The 24,259-nt window shown below is 33.4% G+C and overlaps 1 protein-coding gene across 1 annotated transcript in view; it reads left to right on the top strand.

Annotated features, from left to right (window-relative positions):
- Positions 1-707: 707 nt before the first annotated feature.
- Positions 708-24,259, top strand: part of Smp_179590 (putative camp/cgmp cyclic nucleotide phosphodiesterase) — a gene marked incomplete at its 5' end in the record, with an annotated part of 58,122 nt that continues 34,570 nt past the window's right edge. Inside the window, 3 exons of the mRNA XM_018799932.1 lie at positions 708-1,493; positions 2,448-2,768; positions 6,868-7,043. Of these exons, the coding sequence (XP_018653795.1) occupies positions 708-1,493; positions 2,448-2,768; positions 6,868-7,043 (1,283 nt within the window). The remainder of the gene's footprint in view (positions 1,494-2,447; positions 2,769-6,867; positions 7,044-24,259) is intronic.

The following is a 24,259-nucleotide window of genomic DNA, read 5'->3' on the forward strand; positions in this document are numbered from 1 at the left end:
GTACCTATAAAAATTGTCGCTCTGGTTGTAAGAAGGTGCATTGGCCTCATGACTTCCGAGGAAACTCAGCTTTCATCATGAGACGTCATAATTATTCCTTCTACTCCCAGGACAGAGTTTAAATGGTTTGAATGATTTTTTCTGGTTAGCATTTTTAGCGAGTTGATTTTCTACGGGATGGGGTCGCTAACCCCATGCCCAACCCTCCTCCTTTACCCGGGCTTGGGACCGGCAGTAACCCCCAGAGGAGCTACAGGCGGAGTTAATAGCGCGTTTGCCGTTCTGGTAAAATATCTGTAGGAGAAATTAAATATAACAAAGATTCATGTGAGAAAATCTATGTGACCTGATGAAATGCACCCTACATTACTAAAGAAACTAGATTTTATCACAAATTCCTTAATCACATATTTTAGTTTATCTGTAACCCAAGATAGATTATCAAAAGACCGATTTCTTATCGAGAAACAAACAACTTCAGCGATCAAAACGACTACCGACCTCGTAAACTTTAAAAAATGTATCTTGTTTTCGACTACATTTATTGTGACTAACCTGAAAAGCGCGTTCTATGAAGACGTTGTCACAGCGTCAGCTGTTTTTCGTGCATACCTTCATCGTCGATGTGTTTTGAGTTGCATGGCCTTATATTACATTTTTCCTGAAAATATCTTGCGGAAATAAATAACTTTGAGTGTCAAGAAAAAATGTCCAGTTTAGTGAGAATGTGTGAACTTTGTGGTGGTCATATTGGTGAACAGTCAGAATTGTCCTTCGAAGACATGGTCACTAACTGGTTAGATGAGAATCCTGAATTTACTTTCAAGTACTTTGTCAAATCCGCATCCCCAAGCATGGTTGAAGCCTGGGCTAATGGACGTAATCATGGTGAATATGATTGCCTCTTTGATAACTCAATAACTGTTATGGACGAGCACAATGATAAAAATGATGATAAGACTCCTGTTACCACTTCTCTATCACTACCTATACGTAAGATAAGCAGCCAGGATTTGGAATTAACCTATGACAAGCGTATTTTATCTTCCAACGAAGATGGAAAGCCCACATTTATAAACTCTGTGTTCTTTCCTTTCCCTTCCAATGAACACATCGATTCAAATACTAGTTCTGTTCGTCAAACTGTGGCTTCGCCAAGTCGTCCGACACATCTAACTGAGAGAGATTTGATAAGTGAACTTGCTTTAGATATTTGTCGTGAACTTGACGTGACATCTTTATCCTTTAAAATTGTGCAGAATGTTTGTAGACTAATCAACGCTGATCGTGGATCGTTTTTCCTTGTGGAAAAGTCGCGTTCAACCGGTGAGGATGTTCTTGTCAGCAAACTTTTTGACATTACTCCTGAGTGTATATTTGATGATGTTTTACAGCGATGTTCCTCTAATCACATCATTGTTCCTTTTAATGTTGGTGTAACCGGCTACGTCGCACGAACTGGAGATTACGCAAATATTCCGGATGCATATGCCGTAAGTAATTTTGGTAACAACGTGTTAAGTTATATTTGTAAAGGGTGTCAGCCACCTAACTGGTCAATAAACTATCTGAAATAATAACATAATTAACTCATTCAATAAGTATTTGGATATGAATTACATTTTAATTGTATGGGCCAATTATGTTGCCCAGTTGCCTGAACCGTAATCGGTGAATCTGAGTTCGAGCCTGGAACCAAGTGGCTCAAAATCGGATCCCTTAACTACTGACTCACTGCTTCAGGCTATCGGTTTGAGTACTATTTGTAGACCTGTGTTGCTTTTTTTTGATTGCAAATATGTTTCAATTAATTTTTTGCGACCCCATAACAAAGTCTAGGATTGTAAACTTAGCTTCAAGCAATACGTTTTGTGTGGAGGTTAATAATAATACTGGACTACTGTCTCTAAACCACCAATCCTACAGCCCCTTGGAGATAGCTCAAGTCCACTGACGGTGGCACAAGAGTACTCATTGTTTATCTTTCCAGGACCTAACTTTTTGGTATTACTTTATTCTTCTCATTAGTTCGTTTAATTTATTTCACTAGATTCCTCATTTTCAGTTTTCATCATCGATGATATTTTTAATTCCTTATCCATCTTGTTAACTCATTCTCTCGTTGCACTAATATGAAACGTGACAACTCAGGTTGATCCACAGTTGTCCGAAGTTCTCTGTTATTTACAATTGGTTGAATAATTTTACACACTATTTTTGGTCAATCTGTCAGTTACGTTCAAATTCACCCAGGTTTAAAAAGCCAAAAACTAGTTTCGTAACTTGTAGATTGGCCACTGCGTTCATTAATTATCTGACTTAGTAAACATGTTTGTTTGTTGGATGATAGTTACTGAATTTAGAAGATTTTGCCAGTTTTATTGTTAGTACTTCATCTGATCTCAAAAACGTGTTAACTACTGACATTTCTCCAAACCTTTTGGCAGGATCCTCGATTTGATGATTCCGTAGATCGTGTAACGGGATATAAAACGCGCTGCCTTTTATGCATGCCTATAAAAAATGTTGATGGAAAAGTGTTAGGCGTTGCACTGGTTATCAATAAGAAAGTTCCTTCTGATCAGCATCATGATCAAAGCATTAACTCAGTTCAACCTAGTAGTTGTGAGAGTGAATCAATCAGTAAACATGCTTCATTCACTGAAGAAGATGTAAAGATATTTCAATCATATGTTACATTCTGTGGTATTGGATTACACAATGCACAAATTTATGAGCAGAGTCGTTTAGAAACTTACCGTAACCAAGTAAGTACTATCTGTTCTTTTATGACTTTACTTTGTATAATTCATTCTTAGATTTCGCAAGATTGGTTTTAGTACAAGCTATAACTCGCCAACGGTAAAATAAAGTTGGGGAACAGTATCTCAAATGTTTTTCTCCTGTTGGAAGCAAATTCACAATATACTTTGATAAAAGGAAAAGTGTGTAGTGGTAATGGAAAGAATTGTGAGCATCTGTTATTGAGAAAGAGTTGGGAATATAGATCATTCGGCTGCCCCTAATTATCTGGCTTTCAATTGTCGTCTAACTGTTCTCGATTAATGGTAAAACTATCTTCGAAAACGTGTTAGATGTGACAAAAATAGGTTTGGTGCAAATGTTGATGTGTATACTAACTTTTGCTCGTACTCGAAAAGGTAGCTACTTCTCATTCTTTCAATCGATATGGATTTACCAACTATTGCAGCCCGTAACTGTTGGACTTCTACTTTTCCTAGTATAGGGTCCCTCGAAGTTGTGGACTATTGATTTGCTTTAGTATTAATAGTAATTTAATCGTCTGATAGTTTATAAGCGATGACCTGTTTCTAAAATTCTTGAATGTTTGTAAAATACAACATTTTAGTGCAAGATCTTGTTTTTCTAGTTTTTATTAAACTTATTAAATGGTGAAACTATCTCTAAAATTAATCATTTCTATTAAACATATGTTAAATTACTAAAATTTCTCTGTCGTGAAAGTCTTAGTTCATAGATTTGAAAATTATTGCATTTGTCTTCCTATGAATTAAAAAATTAAGTATACGAAGTTGAAAAAACGAAAATAATATATTTTTATTCGTTAGAATATCGAAATGGGGTTCATGTTCACATTTACGTCAACCCAAGTATCTGTTATCATATCATTATGCAATTCTATTTGGAAGATTCAACTTAATACTCATGGTATTCAGCAGTTCCATTTTTTAATTTTATTGAGATGATATTTTACTGTGTTCATTTATAAACTAGTGTTTTTAATTGAGAAATGAAATTTATCAAAGGTTATCAAAACTGGAAAGTATTTCGCTCTGGGTATGGACTACAACTAAACTTAAGTTATTTAATGTGAAGAACATAATACTTTACATTAGTAAATTTTCGAATTCCATTGAAGAAAGGCATTCGACCGAAATAATCAAGCGATTACTTATGAACCTAATGAGAAGAATGAAATAAAATTCTGTACTCATATCAGAATCGTTCAACAGATTAAAACCGTCAGGTTCTATAATACGTGGACTAAATTAGTTACCTAAAATCTATAAGTCGTATCATTCAACTGCAAAATAGATAATTCATATCACTTTAATCAATAAAGTATCATATCAAAACAATTCTCATATGCAACTTTTCATATATCACTATTAGTGTGTTATGTTAAATTAAGTAAGCTGTTCAATTGTTCATTACTTTTATTGTCGTTTATTGTCCTTTAAAGTATATAGTCATTAAGTGATTCATTGTTAAAAATTATAATAATTAATCATTATATATCGTTCTTCTATACATCAAGTTTTAAACAATCAACTCATAATTACTAAGTTATATTTTCATTATGGGCAAATGTTATCTTAAAACAAATTTCTGTATTTGTTTCATATAATTTCATTTAAATACCTTCATTAAGCACTATGCGTACAAATCTATGCTAGTTATTTGTTTCATAAAATCAAAACAATGAAGGTTATGTTATAGTCTGTCGACATATGAATTGTTTATTTCACATGATGTTAAAGTCAGTTATAGGGAATTATCTACACTTTAATATTCGACACTTATTATTTTGGTTAGTGTATTGTGTGAATTTAACGAAGTTGTAATTTTCTTGTCTATAAATGCCTTGCTTGAAAAAAAGTACACATTCTATATATATATATACCCTGGTGTTAAAGTGTTACAAACAATTAGGAAACAATGATTGACTTCATATTATTACGATTTATTAACAAGATTTATTTAATCACTTGTTCAAATAACTAACCAACTAGTTTTGTTTATATGATTATTGAATTATTGGGTTGACAGATTTTTATTGAATGAAATTGTTGCTTATTAGGGAATGTAAATTTTCAATTAATTTTAACAGTAGTATAACGTATCATAGTTTATATTACTCAACATTTTGACTAATTTTACCACACATTCAACCCTTTCATATTATGTAATTTGATTTTGACAGTTTGTTAGTATCATTGGTTTTTATATACAATAAGTATAGTTTAAAACTAAACATGTAAGCCTTTTAGTCAACTACTGATTAGTGTATAAAGTGTATAATCACTTTTTGATTTAACTATGTATTGTGTTAAAATTATTTAGTTCAAAGCAGTAACTAATTAGTGGTTAAAAACACCGACCTTTTGACTAATAAGTTACAGGTTTGGACTGTTCTCCATGTATTTCTGTCTGGGCAGCCAGGTGGTATCAGTAAGACGCCATTACAAACGGCACGCTTACAAACTCGATACATGAACCTGCACATGATATATGATGTGGCAGTGTTTGTCACTGAAAGGAGTACCAAAGAAGTACATTAACCTCATAAAGGCTCTCTACTCGAACACAACTGGTCGAGTTAGAGCTTATGGCCAACTGTCATCAGAATTGATTATCTCAAGTGGTGTTCCTCAGGGCTGTCCACTCTCTCCATTCTTGTTCACCTTTGTCGTTGACATGCTTTTAAAGATAACACTTTCATCATCTAAATCTTCGGGAGTATAACTTTTACCGGGAGACTCACTTGTTGACTTAGAATACCCCGACGACATAGTTTTATTCGGTGAAGACGCTGACAAAATGCAGTCTTCTGACCATTATAAGCAACAATGTAGGCATGTTCGGGATGCGATTTTCTCCCTCAAAGTGCAAAATGTTACTACAGGATTGGGTTGCATCGACACCTGAACTAATGATAGGGAGTGAAGTAGTTGAGCGTGTTAAACGCTTCACTTACTTGGGAGTCTCATCAGCCCTTGTGGTCTGGTGTGTAACGAAATCTCAGCACGGGTACGGAAGGCTCTACTAGGTTTTACCAACTTGCGTCATTTATGGCGTAGGCGAGATATCCGTCTAGCAACCGATGGACGTGTTTATTGCTCAGCAGTTCGTTCTGTCCTACTTTATAGCAGTGAAATATGGCCGGTAAGAGTAGAGGATATTCGTAGGCTACTAGTATTCGATCATAGGTGTCTTCGACGCATTGCTCGTATATCCTGGGACCACCGGGTAAGTAATGCAGATGTTAGGAAACGGGTACTAAGTAAGGATGGCAAGTCGATTGACGAAGTACTGAAACTTCATCAGTTGAGATGGCTGGGACATGTGTTAAGTATGCCCAACCACCGACTGCCCCGACGTGCAATGCTTTATGGTGTAGGAGCAGGTTGGAAGAAAGCTAGGGGCGGCCAGACCAAAACATGGCATAAATCCATGAAGTCGCTGACAAGTGGACCGGGCCGTGTTGGTAGGTGTAGACTACCTGGTTGGGATTCGCGAGATGATAGCAACCGATGGTTAGAGACCTTGAATGACATGGCTCAAAATCGTTTGCAATGGCGAAGGTGCATCCACTCTTTGTGTTCTACCAAATTCTGATCTTCTGAATTCTTCATGTCTCCATCTTTTTTCTCTTTCCAAATTTATTTCACTGGAATATACTCCTTCAATAACATCTTCAAACCCTTATCTTTCGGATTACTGTTTATACTTTTACTACTTTTACCACTATGGGATTTGAATCGACAACTGCATCTGTTTGTTAATGTTGTATGGCAACTCGAACTGATGTACGTACGTACGGAGTTCTACGTTGTGACTGACTGACTGACATGGTATATGAGTTATATTTGAAAGGATATTGTTTATCTAGTTCACAGTGCTGATCGAATCCTATCTACTAAGTCACACCATAGCTATTATAGGTAACTCAACATTGTGTGGAGTCTATTTTTATGTCAGATAATTAGCTCATTGCATCTTATTAAAAATTCAACATTCCTTTTTATATGTTATTAGTTAATTTTTACTCTCTCAACTATTATTATTGTTATCATTATTGTTATGCCTGTCTCTTTATTCTAGGTACTTTTGGAACTTGCACGAATTATATTTTCAGAACAACTTGATATAACTCGTCTTATTTATTCAGTATTATCACATACAATTTGTTTACTACAATGTCAACGTTGTCAATTACTTTTAGTGAAAACAACTTCATCTATGTCATCCTATTCTTCAATTGATGAGGTAAGTAATTAGTAGGAAGAACCTTTAAAAAAATTTAATCTGATATATTCATTATGATATTTATGATGATGAGACTGACTTTAAAAAACAAACAAATAAGCGTTTAAAATCTAGTTAAACTGAGTATTAAGCTCCTTATCAAGTTGTATATTTACTCCTATAGATTTCTGTAAATTTCCAAGGTCGTTTTATCATGAAGATTAGCTGGGAAACACGAAAATATTATTGATCTAATTGTTGTTTAAGACTCGTCAGCAGTTCTGTTATTTGTTGTAATTAAATTAAGTAGGTGGATTAAAAAGTGAGTGATTATAGTTTATTGTATGGAAATTAATAAGGAAGTGTTTAGTTCTATTTCAGTGTGTATTCTAACCCATATATTTGATAGGAGCTAGTGAAAGTACATGGCTGACGAAACTCAAGTAAACTAAGCAGTTTGGGAACTCTGACAACCTAATCATCTCCCCATTGTATCTTATCTCCTTCAATCCTAGATTGGTCTGTATGGGTATTTAGTTTATATAAGGTGTTAGGAAATAATTATCGTTTCTTTAACCTCGATATTTTCATTGGTTGTGATGTATTGGTCACTGATGGATTCATTACATGGATATACAGAAAAGTTTTAGGATGAAGTGTTTGCTGGTCTGCCAACAAACAAGGTGACTGCTTAATCTCTCATCATACTCTACAATTGTAATATATGAATTTCCAATAAAAAACGAATGTCTTGGATTTGTTTGATCTAAGCTGGTCAAACAAACAGTCTTGAAGTCAACTCTAATTGTTTAAAGTCACGTATTTGCTGATCATGGTGAACTATAATGACGAATCAATGACATTTAAGATAGCGCCTTTTGAGTTTGTATGCGAAATTCGAAACCCAGTAGTGAATAGTTAGTATCCTATTAGCGACTAGGTAAATATTTCGTACATATAATTCCTATAATGCTTAGAGTCGATAACATAAATCTTTTCGGTAACCACACAGTGACTGTAAACCGATACAAAGGCTAACTTATAACAGATATCTGCTTCTCAGACAGATTTTATCTGAGAGTACTTCATGAGGTTCAGTGCATAGTCAAGGGTGTCTTCGTGAACAAAAATTATGTACTCCCGAACTTAGGTCATTACTGTAGCCCAATAAATACCTAACCACAGGCCTTTTTTCGTTCACCTTAACAAATACCTATATACACAAGCGTTAATTGATCACATGAAAACTGATCATCAGTTGAAACGTACTACTTTTTATTATAAATCGTTATATAACTAAACACTTTCTAATTGGCTAGTAAGTCTCTCAAGGTCGTCAGTATAGTATACTTTTACTATTGATCGGTTGGCGAAATTATGAATCATGATAATAACTGTAAATCATTTTGATTGAAAATGTTCAAATAGTGCGATATTCTTAAATATATCAAACCTAATTAATATGTTCGCATCTCAAGTTGACCTTAGTTGCGAAGTCGGTAAAAACCAGGAGTGATTAAACAGCTATTTGGTCTTAGTCCGAGACTCCTTCACAACAGCTTCATTCATGACCTCATCGTAGACCGAATCCATGACATTCAGGTTATTGAGTGCTAAACCTTTAGATTACTGAGTTGGCATCTACTGTTTTCTGTTTGTGATTTTTATCAATTTACAAAATTGAGTATCCTACCGAGACATGAAGGCCTGTTAGCTGACGGTTTGTGAATGTGCATTGTCTAAGAGTCCTGTACTTAAATGAAACGGCTGCCCAAAGCCTCTTGATTTCTAATAATTACCTAACTAAGGTCACTTTGTTTTGTAAACCGTCTTTGCACTAATACTAACTAGTATGACTGAAAATTTATTTTAATAAAACAAAAACGGTGCTTTTTTCATTTCATTTCTCGGTTTGTTTATTTTTGCAAGAAAAAAATATCCATTTTCTGTCACATTTCATCTCGTTTCTTTCGTTATCTTTTTTTTCCATAAAAAATATAGTTACCTTTCGTTATATTGTTTAACAAATAGATCGATACACCACTCTTTAATATCGTCTTAATGCATTCGATTTTAAGTTGACCTAATTATTTATATCATTAAAAAAATAGAGAATGGTTACTTTCACTTCAGAAATAAAACAAAAGGATAATAGAATGGATAAATAATGGCTAGCATTGGAATGCACGACTCGTGTTCCGTCCTATTTACGACTCGTCAGCTGAATGTGTTTGCCACGTCCTAGTGTTGATATCCATACCGGAACTCACACCTAGTACCTCTCCAGTAGAGTGAGTGGCTATTGATTCGAACCAGAAACTCCCTAGCTTGTGCAATCCGTATTATTAGTTTTAAAAACCTAATTTCCGTTCTTAAGTCTTAAGAAGTGTATAATTTTGATGAATATAAGCGAAGCTGGAAAATGTTTAAATTCAGATTATCTTTCAAATATGAAAAAAAAAGTTTTTAAACGAAGGATCTTTTGTTATAAGATAATGATAAGGTTTAGTTCATTGTTTATTGGTTGTTTGAATAAATGTTAGACTTCACTCGATCGCAAAAGCTAATGCGATCTGGACTCAGCACCTAAGCAGATAGCACGATTGCGTTTGAGGTGAACTATACTGGGTTCAAGCTTCGGAGTGAACATCAACTCTGGGATGCAGGTACATTCAGCTGACGAGTCCCAGATGGGATGAAACGCTCGTTCTGGATTCCACCGCTAACCACCATTCATCTCTGCTTATAACGACTAGTTGTTAATTCATAATTCCAGTCTTATACACGACGTTAAATATATTTATATAAATATGTATCTGGGCTGTTGCTTAGCGATTGAAGTGACATCATTTTTTTTATTTATCTAGAATATATATAATTAGAAGGCTATTATTCTTACATATATATTTGAATATCTTAGCAACATATCGTTTCATTAAAGACATCTTATTAAAAACTAACAAAAATAATTATTCTCATTTTTAAAATAGGGTAAAAACAAACAGTATTTCATTTAAAGAATTTCAGTGGTAATAATACTAATAATAGTAGTAAATGTTTGCAGATAAATGAGTGGAAGTAATGAATAAATTAGTAACTAATTGAAATTCTTTTATTTTTACTGGTTTCAGCAAAGTCTTCTCATAGTGTGATAATTAAGTTGATCGTTTCTTTCTTTTTGCATATCATTACAGATTAAATGATGTGCAGATTGTGTTTCGATAGTAAATAGTTTTTTTTTGTAATCTGTCACTGAAAATATATCTTACGTTTTAATATTTTCAGAAATTTTGGTATTTTTGTTTAGTCTGGTTGTTAATACCATACTAAAATGAGTCTGAATTAAAGTTGAACTAATCAACCGAATCCTCGTGAAATGTTCAATCTATTTGAATAACAACTGCTTAGTATAAACGATACTTTTATGTTGTATCTGTCCTACATTTTCACTGTAAATAAGATCTAGGTTCAACTGGATAACTTCATAGTACCATGTCTACTTCAAATATTTTGTGGTTGCTTCAATACTTCAATTACAAATGCTTGATGACTAGTTACAGGGTAGAGTTGTCTAGTTGGTTAATCAGCATTTGTCGGTCTTCGTAGCATTACTTACTTTTAGTGGGAAAGTTATCTTAAACATTTTACGTTGTGCAGTTTGTGTTAATGTTTGGTGAAGGATAATGATGTAAATTAATTTAAAGTACAGTAATCTATTGATACATTCATAACTTGTTGATCGATAACCCACAAATTTAGCAAAATTTTCTGACAATACAATAGGCCATAGAAATCGGTTGAAAAACATAAAAATATATAGATTCATTTACTTGTAACCTACCAGTTCGGTTTGAGTGCTTTGTTTGTGGTCTGGGAAATCACACAACTCTTAAGCTTAATTTTTTCTCGATGTTGTTCAAAATACATGTCAGTAATCGTAGCGATGTGTTATCCTTTTCCTATTTATGTAAACAGTAAGAAAACGACAGCCTAAAAAACAAAGTAAATAGAACTGTATTGCAATTAACTGATCATTTAATTGTGACCAATACTATGTCTGGCTGTTCCTTTAATTGAGTTGAAATATAACCGATAGTTCAAACGATTCAACACTAAGTGCACTATGTTGAGACCTTAATTTGTCGGAAGTTGTCAGATGGAAATTTTGGACCTAGGTTTCGTGCTAGTTGACACTCATCAGCAAGGTGTACCTGGAATCTTAGAGGGACTAGTTCTCCCTGTGAAATTCCATATCAGTTGTGAGGTCAGTATTACCATCTCAGACTGGGAAGCTAGGTGATGTGAGCTGGAATCCCATTGGTAGCACCAGTTCTCGGGAGAGTTCATTTGTGCCTTTATGACAAGTCTCATGTTGCAAGATACTAAGCTTTAGGGTTTCCAGCTGACTACTATCAACCACTGTACAAATACAATTAGTTGTTATTTAAATGTGTCTTTATATGACCATTTTTCTTGTAATTCACGAAGTTAACATGCCTTACAGTGCCGTGCTTACATATGTCGATAACTGTAGATGACTGAAATAAAATCCCCAGTGAAAATCATGGTCTTATATGCAATATTTACCCACTAAAAGTGAACGAAATGCTTGAATATTCTGGTTATTCGATTTCTGTTGATCATTGATAAAAGGACGGTAATGTGGCATTAAGACTGTTATATGAGTGTTGTAGACTTAGACATAACAGTATGACGAGTCCTTCTTCTTGCTGTTTTTTTCATTTTACGCGAAAAATGACCAAGCTCTCAGATAATAAGTATTCTTTCTTGTCAATCTATCATCGTAAACCTAACCAGCTATATTATTGTACAAGACCGTACATGTTAATTAATAATTATACACTTACGCATACCTTTTTAGTTATTATGTAAACAAGTAAACGTATGATTATTTATTTACTTGTAAACTGCACATTTTTTTGTCATATTCATCACATTACTTCAATGAGGATAATGGTTATTAGGTAATTGTCCATTGTTTTTTTTGTTTAGTTGTACTCATGATTTTTTAAACAAATATAATCGAAAAAAACTATCAATCATATGATGTATATAGTTGTTATCTGTGTACAGTGTATTTATTTAAAAAAAATTATTTTTTTTGTAAAATGATGAAGGTGATTGTTTTCTAGCTCAAGTATGTACTTTTGTTATTGTTGTAGCCTACTTGACGTAGAGCTTGGTGATGACAATGATGTTTACTCGAATGACAACAAAATAATATTTTCTATTTGTGTACAGAGTTTTTTAATGATTATTGAGTTTCATAGTTCACACCACAAATTTATCTCAGTTAGATAGTCATTCAATATTATGAAACACTGAAAGTTGTTTTATGCTAATATAGAGAGCTCCATAATAGTATGCATACACGGCCTCACTGGAAGCGAACTCAGAACTTTCAAATCTCACCTTGAATTGATTGAATTCAACAGTATAAAGCAGTGGATGCTGACATAGTCGTCTAAACGTTAAGCTTTTACTGCGAGACCTGTAGATCTTGGACTCGTGGATAGGGACTGTCGTGGAGTCCCATACTAGAATAAAATACCTGTTCAATGCTTCCTATTTTTCAACATTTGTTTAACTAAGATTACTTGATGATGTGAGCTGTGAAGTTTCTTCTGTTATATCCGATGCTATAAATGATATTATTTGTAGATATATCTTTATACCAAATTGTATATCAATGTTTTTCTCTCTTTAATGAATCACCTATTCATATCATTATCGCTAGTGTATTTGATTTTTACATTAACGTCACAGCAAATGTGCAGCTAATGAGGCAATTATTATAGTCGCGAATGTGTACTGCTGGGGAGTCCTATAATATGACGAAACCACTATCAAATGCCACCAGGTTTTCACTGATGATCTAACTGAGATCAGTTCATGACATAAAATCTGTTAATATTAGAGTATTTTATTTATAGAAGTACAGTATTGATTTGATGTAATCATTGTGTATGCTTGTCAGTTAGAGACAAATTAGTGACTGAAACTAACTTAAATCAGTTCAGCCTAACAACTTTATGCCTAATCTCAAAATTAATAACTTTCCAGTTTTACCATAAACGAACAATACTTCAAAGGCTCAGCTGATTAAACAACCTACTCATATCTTTTACTTTCATAAGCCATATCTCATAGTCATAGATCCAATGCAGTTCGAGATAGTGTATGTTTTTCCTACCTTTTACCAGGTACACAGATATCTTATCCAATTTATTTGAGCTAATCAATCGTGATTAAAATTCGACATAACCACAAATTAACTCTCTAGTAAACTATTCTTCTACTTAGTATTTTAGTATAGAAATGATGCTTATTTTGAATTATCAGCGATTATTTGTGAACATAGTGTAGTGCATGTACGAACAAATTTTGTTTGAATTTGTAGTATATTTATTGTAGTCTCTTGTTATTATAAAGGTGTTCAAGTAGAATTTATCATTCAACAATTATTCATTCAATCATGTTAGACTAAGTAAACTCAATAACGGATTTTACATCGTATTATATAAAGATTATTCTCTTGAATTTATTTACTGTAGTGATCGATTGATGTGACCTGATTAAATTTATTTAGATGCGTATATGTTAATTGAGTAAAGTTATAGACTGATAAAAGCATTTACAATAAATTGTTTCAATTAATCATGACTGTGTGTGAGTGTGTTCATAATTTCATAAAGTGTTATGAATTTAAGAAACCTATTGCGTTAAGAATGAAGACCTTTCAAAAGTGCATGAAATCGAGGAATTAATGTCTGTTCAATTAGTTATATATGAATTACAGATATATCTTACTGACAAGTACTAGGTGGCACAAAACTAAGGTCCGAAGTTCCTTGTCGATAACCTCTAACCACTCAACATTGTGACTAAGTACATGTGACATTGAGTCATATTATGGTTTTTTTTTAAACACACAAACATTGGTTCAAAGGAACACCAAAATATATATGCGCTACACAAAGTAGTTATCATTCAATTTGTGTATGGGCTGCAATATTATCCGGGTACCAAAACAGAGTCAGGTGTTCTCCTTAGGAGGCCACTTTTCTAGCCCTTGACATGGAGGTCTAATCCACAAGGCATTAAAGCAACGTTAGGAGATGTGATCCCATGATAGTCGGTGACCAACAATAGGTCCATACGCCATTTGTTCCCTCAGGATTCTGGAGCACATGTTCACTATTAGTTTGAAATCAGGGTTTTCAAATTCCCCTCACCAACCCAGTTAAGTCGCCTGACATTCTCTTTTCGTTCTCTCGATTTTGTAAACAACACCCCCGCCGCAAAAAAGCGATGAGTAGGACTTCCCCGATAGTAAACTCTCTTTACTCTCAGACGTACCAGCGCATTTGGGGGAGGGGAACATTGAGTTATGTACGTTTTTGACCGCATGCATCGTGATTTATCGAATTTAATCAGCACTAAGGATCAGATAAACATGAAATCTGTCACTATTTGGTGACTAATCATAAATATAACTGTTAGTGAGTCTATTACATCCACGTTTTAGTTTTATGCACTAACAAACTAAAAAAATGTTTGCACATTTCAGGATTCCAGCTGGTGATTCCAACGATATTTATTCATAAAAATTTTAAATTAACTCTCCTCAATCCATCTCATTTGAATGCAATTAATATTTTCAGTATGGAGTTGTGAAGATTGTTGAATTTCATTAAAATCATGAACCAATCTGAGGTTAGACATTAGCATTGTCGGAACCCGGCTCAGTGGTCTAGAGTTTAATTATTAGCACTCTAAAATGAAGCTCTTGGGTTCGATTCTCGCGTGAGGTGTCGTGGGTGATCACTGCTGAGGAGTCCCATACTGCGACGAAACGGTCGCTCAGTACCTCCATGTTTTTAGTGATGGTCTGATTTTGATCATTTCATGATTTCAATGACAGTTCATATTATGAATAAAACTCCAAAACTATAGTGGAAAATCATTTCAAGTACATAATTCATATTGGATACCTGACACTAACTTCAAAATGTTCTTAATTAATTTTCACTGCATTATAAACTTGTTGGCGTATAGGGATATTTGAATGATGCTAAAAGAGATTGAAACTTAAAATAGCTTTATTTCGATCAGGAAAGATTACTTTAAATTTTTGACGAAAAATTTGTTGACTTACAATTCCTGATATTTAGCTTATTCTGCCTATATTTAAACTAGAGATAAGTATGTTCACATTATGATAATTATCTAAATTGATATTATGTTAATGTAAACAGGACACTAGAAATAAAACATAAATAATCATTGAAAAGTTTCATTTAGTTTAGTAGTAATAATGGTAATGCTTTAAGTGGTTGTACATTATGTTTTTGTGTCTGTAGAAAACAGTATTGATTATGTGTTATATACTAAGGTGAATCATGTGATTCCTAATATTTTTAGAGGTATGAGGGTGGTCGTCGCTAACCGATTATGGTTAGGAAAGTTACTTCCGAGGTAACATGGGAAGGAAACTGGATTTAGAATGGTCTTGATATCCTGGATATATGTTTTTGTAGCGAGTAATATCCAAACAACACGAGTCGGCCATTCCAGTTCTCTATGATTTCAGTTGTTTTCCAACTAATCCCTGTTCTTAATAACAATAATTTTTGAATCATACAGAATCCCCACAAGATCTCATCCACATTTATCAACATATATTCTGAATCTTGATGATTTTATGTATCAGATTATTATTATTATTAACTCATTTACGAAATATAAGTTTGTACACCTGATCTTGAGCCACACTCTAACTGTGACGGCTAGCGATTTTACTCAGCTACACAAAGTAATTTAGCAGGAATATGACTCAAAATTTTAATTCAATGGCTGTAAGTGAAATTCTTTAACTACAGATCCATCACTGAGTTCAATCGTATTTATATCCCTACTACTTTGCTTATCCACCAGTGAGAAGCTAGTCAAATTGTTCATTTTATTTCAGTGACTAAATACGATCACAGATTCTTATGTTTGTGTATATGTGTGTATGAATTAAAGGTTCATTTTATTCTGAGTTGTGACCTCAATATTCATTTAATTAATTGTAATTTTGCATTATATAAATGTATAACAAGTTATCAAGTTGTATTAATTCATTACCGGTCCATTATATAGAAAAACTCGTTTTCTTTTTTCATTTTCTACAATTATTTCTCTGTTTTTTCCCCTACCTTTTATTGTTTCGGTTTGATACAACGACCTTTGCTTCTTTGATTCAACTGGTCTCATAGTATTTATGATTATTAGGGTGTAATTTCAAATATGTTTAATTAGATTCCTATTTAGTCATTGTTAATCCTTTGTTTATGAGTGGATAATTCACTTGGGTGTTTCATTTTTCCTTCGAGGTGTTTCTTGTAATTTTTTTGCCGAATAGAAAAAAACACTCATTTAAACAACCTTATCTTTTTGTTTAGGGTATACATGTTCAACTGTTTAACGGTTTAATTATTAATTTAGAATATATATTAACTTGTTTCACTTGTGTGGAGTGAGTGAAATATCCATTTATCAACTAAAGGATGAGTTTAATGTGCAGCAGTTCTCTTCGTTCTGCTTTATGAATGTGAAACATAGTCGTTAGTAATAGGAAGTATTCATAGATTACCAATGTCAATCATAGATATCTTTAAAGCACATTGCTCTTGTATTTTCGGAACATCGAGAGGGAAATGACGGGGCTTTATATAAGGTACGAGTTAAATATGGATTAGGTTGTAAGTTTTCATCATCTGAGGTGCTTGTTTTGTCTTATGTATGTTCAACCACAGCCCACCTCAATGAGCGATGTTATGTGGTGTAGAAGCGGGTTGAAAGAATGTTACGGGGGCCGAACCAAGGTGTGGCATCAGTCTATGGGGTCCTTGACAATTTTTTCATGGACTGATGTCATTTCTTAGACGTCGCAACCAATGGTTAGATACTTTATGTGACGTGGCTCAAAATTACTAGCAATGGTTCATATGCATTTGCTGTTTGTGTTTCTTTAGATCCTGAATCCCGAAATCTCATACGTTCTTTATTTCATGCCCAATCTTTTCTACTACCGCTGATACTGTTAATACTTCCACTACTCTGGGATTTATCTCGAAGTAATTTCATCTCTCCGTGTTAATGCTATGTGGCAACTTGAACTGATGCCTACATGTATCACGTTCTACTACTTTGTTATTTCATGTTACTAAGCATTACTTTCCATGCAAACAGTATTAATAATAAATAATATGCTTTAACTATTGTGATTAATATCAGGATTATCTGTCTGCATATTCAAATAATTTAAATGTCATGAAGAAATCATACAATTTAAACATGCTTAGATATTTCATACCAAGAATGTCTTAAATAGATTTCTTCGTTAAAAAAAGATAAAAAAAAAATAATTCGTTGAGATCATTTTATGTAAGTGTCAAATAACTACATTAATGGTTTATTGTTATTATCTCATGTTATATACATAAAGCATAGAGATGATAAACTATTTTATGTAACAAAGTTTGTTCCTTTCTGTATGACGAAAAAACTAAGCATAAAATAGATTGTCATAGTAAAGAAATGCAAATATTTTAAAGGTTTTTTCTTACATCACATGAAAATAATATCAACTAAAAGTCTAAATTTAAAGAAATGTTGGATGTGTATTATGATGGGCGTTGTCCGGGATCGGATATTGATACACGACGTGCAACACTCTAACTCTATATCTGGCTACTTGAGCAAGAACACAATAGTGAACGAAAAAGTATATATATATATATATACATATCTGTCACCTAAGAAAATCAATCAACTTCTTAGTCAATGATATGCATTTATCCTTCGGGTCATTTCAGATTGTCATCAAGTGGCCTTCTCATTTGGCTACTTCTAGTTGGCTTACCATATCAATGGAATAGCTGTTTTCTACTCATTTTAGGCACATACATTAGACTGAATCCATTGGATTCAACTTTTAAAACAATCATGTTAAACTTAAACTAATGCCATTTCGTTTAATTCTCATCAGCTGCTTACAGCCTGTAATATTTAAAAATCGTCATTACAAAATGGGTTTAAATTACGTAAATAAAAGGGTTTAGTTGGAAGGTGTTATGATCATTTTATTCTTACTTATTATTAGCATTTAATCATCATGTAACCACTTGTTTCTAGCCTTTTGGACTTTTATTACTCTCAATGCGGTAAGATGTTCTTTCGTTTAAGGTATATATTCACAATATTTTATTCCATCGATTGAATTTATTTACACCCTTTCTATACTGTACTGATGTGTAATCATAGCAACTTCCAACTAAACCCTTTCATAAAAGTAATTTAAACCGAGTTTGTAATTATGATTTTTTTAATATTAGAGGCTGTAAGCAGCTGATGAGAATCAAGTGAAATAAAATGAATTCATGCTAGCCTGATTAAATCTTTGTTTTTACTTTCTTCAGGATGATAAAAGGAACTATATGGATAGATTTAAACTATTGAACTTAAATTTAATGATCCCTTTTTTCAAACTACATTCAACGTGGTGTGTAACGCTACAGTGTCATTTGTACACCACCACATTAAGTCCTACATTGTTAATTCCATAGATCACAGCTTTTCTTCTCGAAACTAGTTACTCGTGAGCACATGATTATCATTTATCAAGATCGTTTTCAAATTAGATCGTGATCAGGCTTTACTGTAGTACACATGGAAATTTATATGGGTGTAAAAAAATAAAGATAATCAAGGTAGTTTATGATTCAGCAAACACAATGAAATAGGTTGCATAACTACACATTATAGGTAAAAAGTCCCTATTGATAGCAAAAATGACTGGTGTACTAGTCGTAGTGATTTGAGTAACAGACTAAGTCCCAGTCTGTAGTTCAATGTAGAAGGTAGATTAATGCATGGGATAAATATGACATGAAACTAAAATAATCACAAGAAATTATTACAATTAAGCAATAAAAAGTGAATAAATAAATAGATAGTGAAAAGTATAGATCGAAAGATGTGAAAAACAACAAACAAATGCAGGATGTGAGAAAATTAATAAGTCCGGTTGTTAAGTCATACCTAACCAAGGAAGGGACAGGATCGTCACGAATTTCTCCTGAACACCTAAACTAGGGTTATAAGTTTGGATCCCCATAGCTTTTGCTGTGTGTAAGAGATGAGATCGAACCTCATAAATTGCCTTTATCGGTTCGACGTTTCCATATATCCATATAAATATCTATGTGTATTATGATAAAGCTTGATGATGATCTAATGGAAAATAACATTGTTCGCTTACATATGTGTTGTTTTAAGTTTTACAATTAAAATTCTTAGTACATTAGTCCGTTTTGTTGAGAATTTAGTATAATTTGTGAGTAGCTTGTTGTTCTGAATAAAATCATACATAGGACCAGTTAAAATCATATACTATTGTGTATCTGTCTTAAAGCTAGTTTGGAAATCCTTTACAGTTTTGACTGACGTAACAAAAAAAACATATTGTTACCGATACTACTATATGATTTTTGTAATCCATATGATGAAGAAAATCTTCCTGATGTATTCTCCTCTATAATCCTTAAACGTCTTATCACTTTAAACTTGTTTTTATACTGTTTAACTATGTGCTTTTGTAAGATTGGTCAACGTGAACCAGTTTATCGCCCCAATTCAAAACATTTAATATTCAATCATTTAGTTGCTGATTCAGCCTCCGCTCCATCAATTTCGGGTACCGGGTTATATCATATGCACCAACACTGAAACCCATGTGGTTCAAAGCTAACTGTGAGGACTTATGGAAGTAACTTATTTACCAAATAATAGCTTTATGTACTCAGTTTTTAGCCACACAGCGTGTGTGTGAGGGCTAGTGATACTATCTGATTGCTGAAATGTGAAGTTGGTGGGATACAGTTTGAATCTGCAATTTAACCGTTGAAAGCCCTAGTGTCTCAAGTGATAAACTATCCCTCCATAAGTGTTTTACTAACTCGAACTGGTTTATTAAATCTCATTTATTCAAGTATTTTAACTGAATGCATCATTGTATCATTCATTCCTACATGGACTTTGTTTCATTTTTTTAAAAGAAGCTTTCTGTTACAGCTTATCTCTTTTTGTACTGTTTTTTTTCTTTTGAATTATTATTTTAAAAAAGATGGGACCATTTCATGATCATTTCTCACAAATTTTTGAATTAGCGTGGAACGAAAAATCGGATTCGCCTGATGTTAAGAAAAAAAAGCATAGGTAAGTTTAAAATAAAATTTCTTGAAATTAGTTGTATATATGTATGCCTTATTCTTTTGCATACATTTTATTAAGAAACTGTATGTAGCTTAGTATCAGCCGACTCTTTCACTATATAATACTAGTTTCTGGCACTTACATCGTATTAATTTGTTTGGCTTATTCACTAGGCTGAGATTCATGTACTTAGCTTTGAACTACACTCTAAATGCTAAGGACGGGTGATACTACTACCCACTTGTCCTAGATGAGATGGATGGCAGAAGGCTGAAGCCTGGAACTCAATGTCTGTAATTTGAATGACTTAACCACTGAGCCCATGCTATTCGGCTTATTATAATTAAAGGATGAAGTTTTAAACTAGAATGGGTTTCGAGTTTGAATTCTTGCTCTTTTCAGTGGATTTCGGATCGATCAGATAATCTCATACGAAGAATGTAGCCTAATCTGATTGCATAAAATTGTGCTTAATAAATGCATTCCGTCGTTATTAGTGTTGACTGATCTTAGTTTGTTTCAAGAGGATGTGCTATACGATAAGAGGCTTGTATAGATTGTTGAAATTTATAGTTAACATTACGGATTGACGTTAATTGGACGAATATCAATAACCGCTAAGCTCTTGGTAGCTATTTCATCCTTTTATGAGACTCTCCAACAATGCATACCCACCACCTCACCGGTAATCAAGTTCAGAACCTTCAGGTCTCGCGACGAGTGGACCATTGGGCTGGCATCTAATATTTTACCTTTTTAAATTCTATCAGTTTATAATATTCTACAACTATCTTTTAATCCCATTGGTGGGTACGTGCCTCACATTTGACATGACTGAATTCCTCTAGTCATGGTTCTTCACTTATCTCTTCTGTACACTGATACCCCTATGTTTATAGATGATAGTCTAAGATTTTAAATGTACTGTGCTATTAAGTAAATAAAAATAAGATGTAATCAAATTGTTTTGCAGAATATAGCCTTTTTTTCCTCCTATATGTTTTCATATCCTAAGATTAGTACTATTATTAATTAGTAGTAGTATCAGTGTTGGTAATCATAATAAAAACTGTTTCCTATTACGTTCCTTTTGTGTGGCTCAACCATGTCGGGTATGAAGCAGTTACTTATTAAATTATTAAGTCTATTGTTATTGTTCGTATTACGTAATCTAGTGTTATAATCTTCCGATTACATCATCCTGATTATTCCCTGTTCACATTTCCTCACGTAATTAGTACGTTAAAAAAACTTCACATATATACGATTGTACAGCTTGATAATAAATTCGTTGAAAAGAGAGCCCTTCGCTGAACTTTGTATTTTTAATGTTTAGATGTAAATTATCTGTCACTTTATAATATGTTTCTTTTATTTCTGTGTGTGTTCGAACAATATAAGTAACTGGGATCATTTTATTAGTATTATCATTATTATTCTTTGTATTCAAATGAACATTTTTTTAAAGAATTTAATGGTTTGATCGGAAATGTTAAAGTAGTAGTAGTGTTTTCTTTAGTTTTGTCCAATGTTTTGCCGACTATTATTTCTGTACAAAGTGAATACATTTAGCAGAATAATAATAAAGCTAAAGTTATCAGCATAAGGTTGTGGAGATTGTTGAGTTCTTATTGAGACCATGAACTAATCAAAACTACACAACCTTTAAAAACTTGGAAGCAGTGGACGGCCGCACGCGGGACCCGAACCCAGGACCTTCATTCTCATGCGAACACTTAACCTCTAGACCATTGAGCCATAATCCAATGATGTTAATGTCTAACTTCAATCAATCCACAATATTGCAGGAGCATCTTCCACTATCTTCGATAGGTAACTGACTCAATAAAAGTTTTTTTCTCATCAATAGTGCTACATTTTCTTTTAAATAGTTGGGAATAAGTCACCTTTATGTATTTAGTGTAGTGACAAATATTTAAATTGCTATACAAAACACGGTGCATATTAATAACAGCGAGCATTAATAAGGATGTATATCAAAAAGAGGCATAATAATAAAGACAAGTATTGAAAGTGGAAATGCATTATTTTTTAGGGTTTGAAATCTGATCAGTTTCCTGTCTGTCTCCTTACTTTCACAACCAATTGAAAACGTAGTTCATTAAACGTTTAATAAAAAGTCTACTTTAAGCAAATACCATAGTTTTTCTCATTTATTATCACAGCCATGTTATCTCGTACATTTATTTTGAATAGTATAGCTAAAAATCTAGTTGATCTTCTTATTAATTAGTATGATGTTCTATTTGTGAAGTTTATGCAATGTATCGCTTCACTAAATATTGAATATCATTTTGATATGACATTCGCATCCTACTTATTTTAACTAACTGACCCATATCTGTCAGTGAATACAAATTATTTGATAATTGCTCTTTTGATGATCACCTTTATCAATGCTCGCTCCTACTGGTTTTCACTATTTTCAATCACAAATATATATAACTGCAAACAGTTGAGAGTTTGCACTTATTATGGGTTCCACAAATGAAATTCGTCGAATTGTTTGTTGTTCTTTTTTGTTGGTCATCAGTGTATATTTCTTTATTTTCGGATAACCTATAAGTAACTCATTTGCAAGGTGTACACTTGTGTACTTTTCTGTGAAACTACATTTTAATTGTAGAAAAATGGTGATACTTTACTGTTTTACTGCTTGTACTTCAGTAGACGAAGAGAAGTTTGAACCTGACAAATGAACTAACCATCTATTCCATTCACTTGGGGTTGTATACTTGTATCTCTCTATTGTTATTTAGGACTGCGATTGATCAGTCTCTTGTTGGCATATGTGCACCCTGTGCAGACTGCCTCGATATTGCCTGAAGTCACAAGCTTTATAAGCAAAGATGGATAGTGACTAGCAGTGGAATCCAGATGCACGTTCCGTCCTATTTGTGACTCGTCAGCTTGATGTACCTGCATCTCAGAGTTGATATTCACTCTGGGACTCGAACTCAGTACCGTTCGCTTCAAACGCCATCGTGTTACCCACTTAGTTACTGAGTCCTGATAGCCACCTGCTTGTGCAATGGGGTGAAGTTATATTCACTTGGTGTTGTATATTTGTATCTTCCCATTGTTATTTACGACTGCAATTGATCAGTCTCTTGTTGGCATATGTGCATCCTGTGCGGACTGCCTCGATATTGCCTCCTTCGCTTCAAAAACAAACTAGGGATAAAAGATGTTTTTTAGACTAATTAAGTATAAAAATATGAAATCCAAGAATTGCATTGATTGCCACTTTTCTGTAACTGTTTGTTTTAATTTCTGTTTTTAGACTAAAATATGAAATTTTTAAAAATATACAATACTATTTTTATTATCTATTTAATACATAAACTGATTTGTAAACAATATTTAGATAGTTTATCAACTTCATCAGTAGTGTATTCAAACAGAAAAAAAACATTTGAAATAGTTAACATATAAAAGTATTTAATTTACTTATAATATTCATTAAGTCAATATAATACTGTAAATTTGATAAGTTAGTATTACACTTACTTACTTACTTACTTACTTACGCCTGTTACCCCTCGTCGAGGAGCATAGGCCACTCACCAGCATTCTCCATCCAACTCTGTCCTGAGCCTTCCTTTCCAGTTCTTTCCAGTTGCTATTCATCCTTTTCATATCTGCTTCTATTTCCCGGCGTAGTGTGTTCTTCGGCCTTCCTCTTTTCCGCTTCCCTTCCGGATTCCAAGTTAGGGATTGAGTCGTGATGCACACTGGTGATTTCCTTAATGTATGTCTGATCCACTTCCAACGTCTTTTCCTTATTTCCTCTTCAGCTGGAAGCTGGTTTGTCCTCTTCCGTAAAACGCTGTTGCTGATAGTATCCGGCCAATGGATGTTGAGTATTTTGCGTAGACAACTGTTTATAAATACTTGTACCTTCCTGATGATGGTCGTAGTAGTTCTCCACTACTACTACTTTGGA

The sequence above is a fragment of the Schistosoma mansoni genome, chromosome W (assembly GCF_000237925.1).
Source record: "Schistosoma mansoni strain Puerto Rico chromosome W, complete genome".
NCBI lineage: Eukaryota > Metazoa > Platyhelminthes > Trematoda > Strigeidida > Schistosomatidae > Schistosoma > Schistosoma mansoni.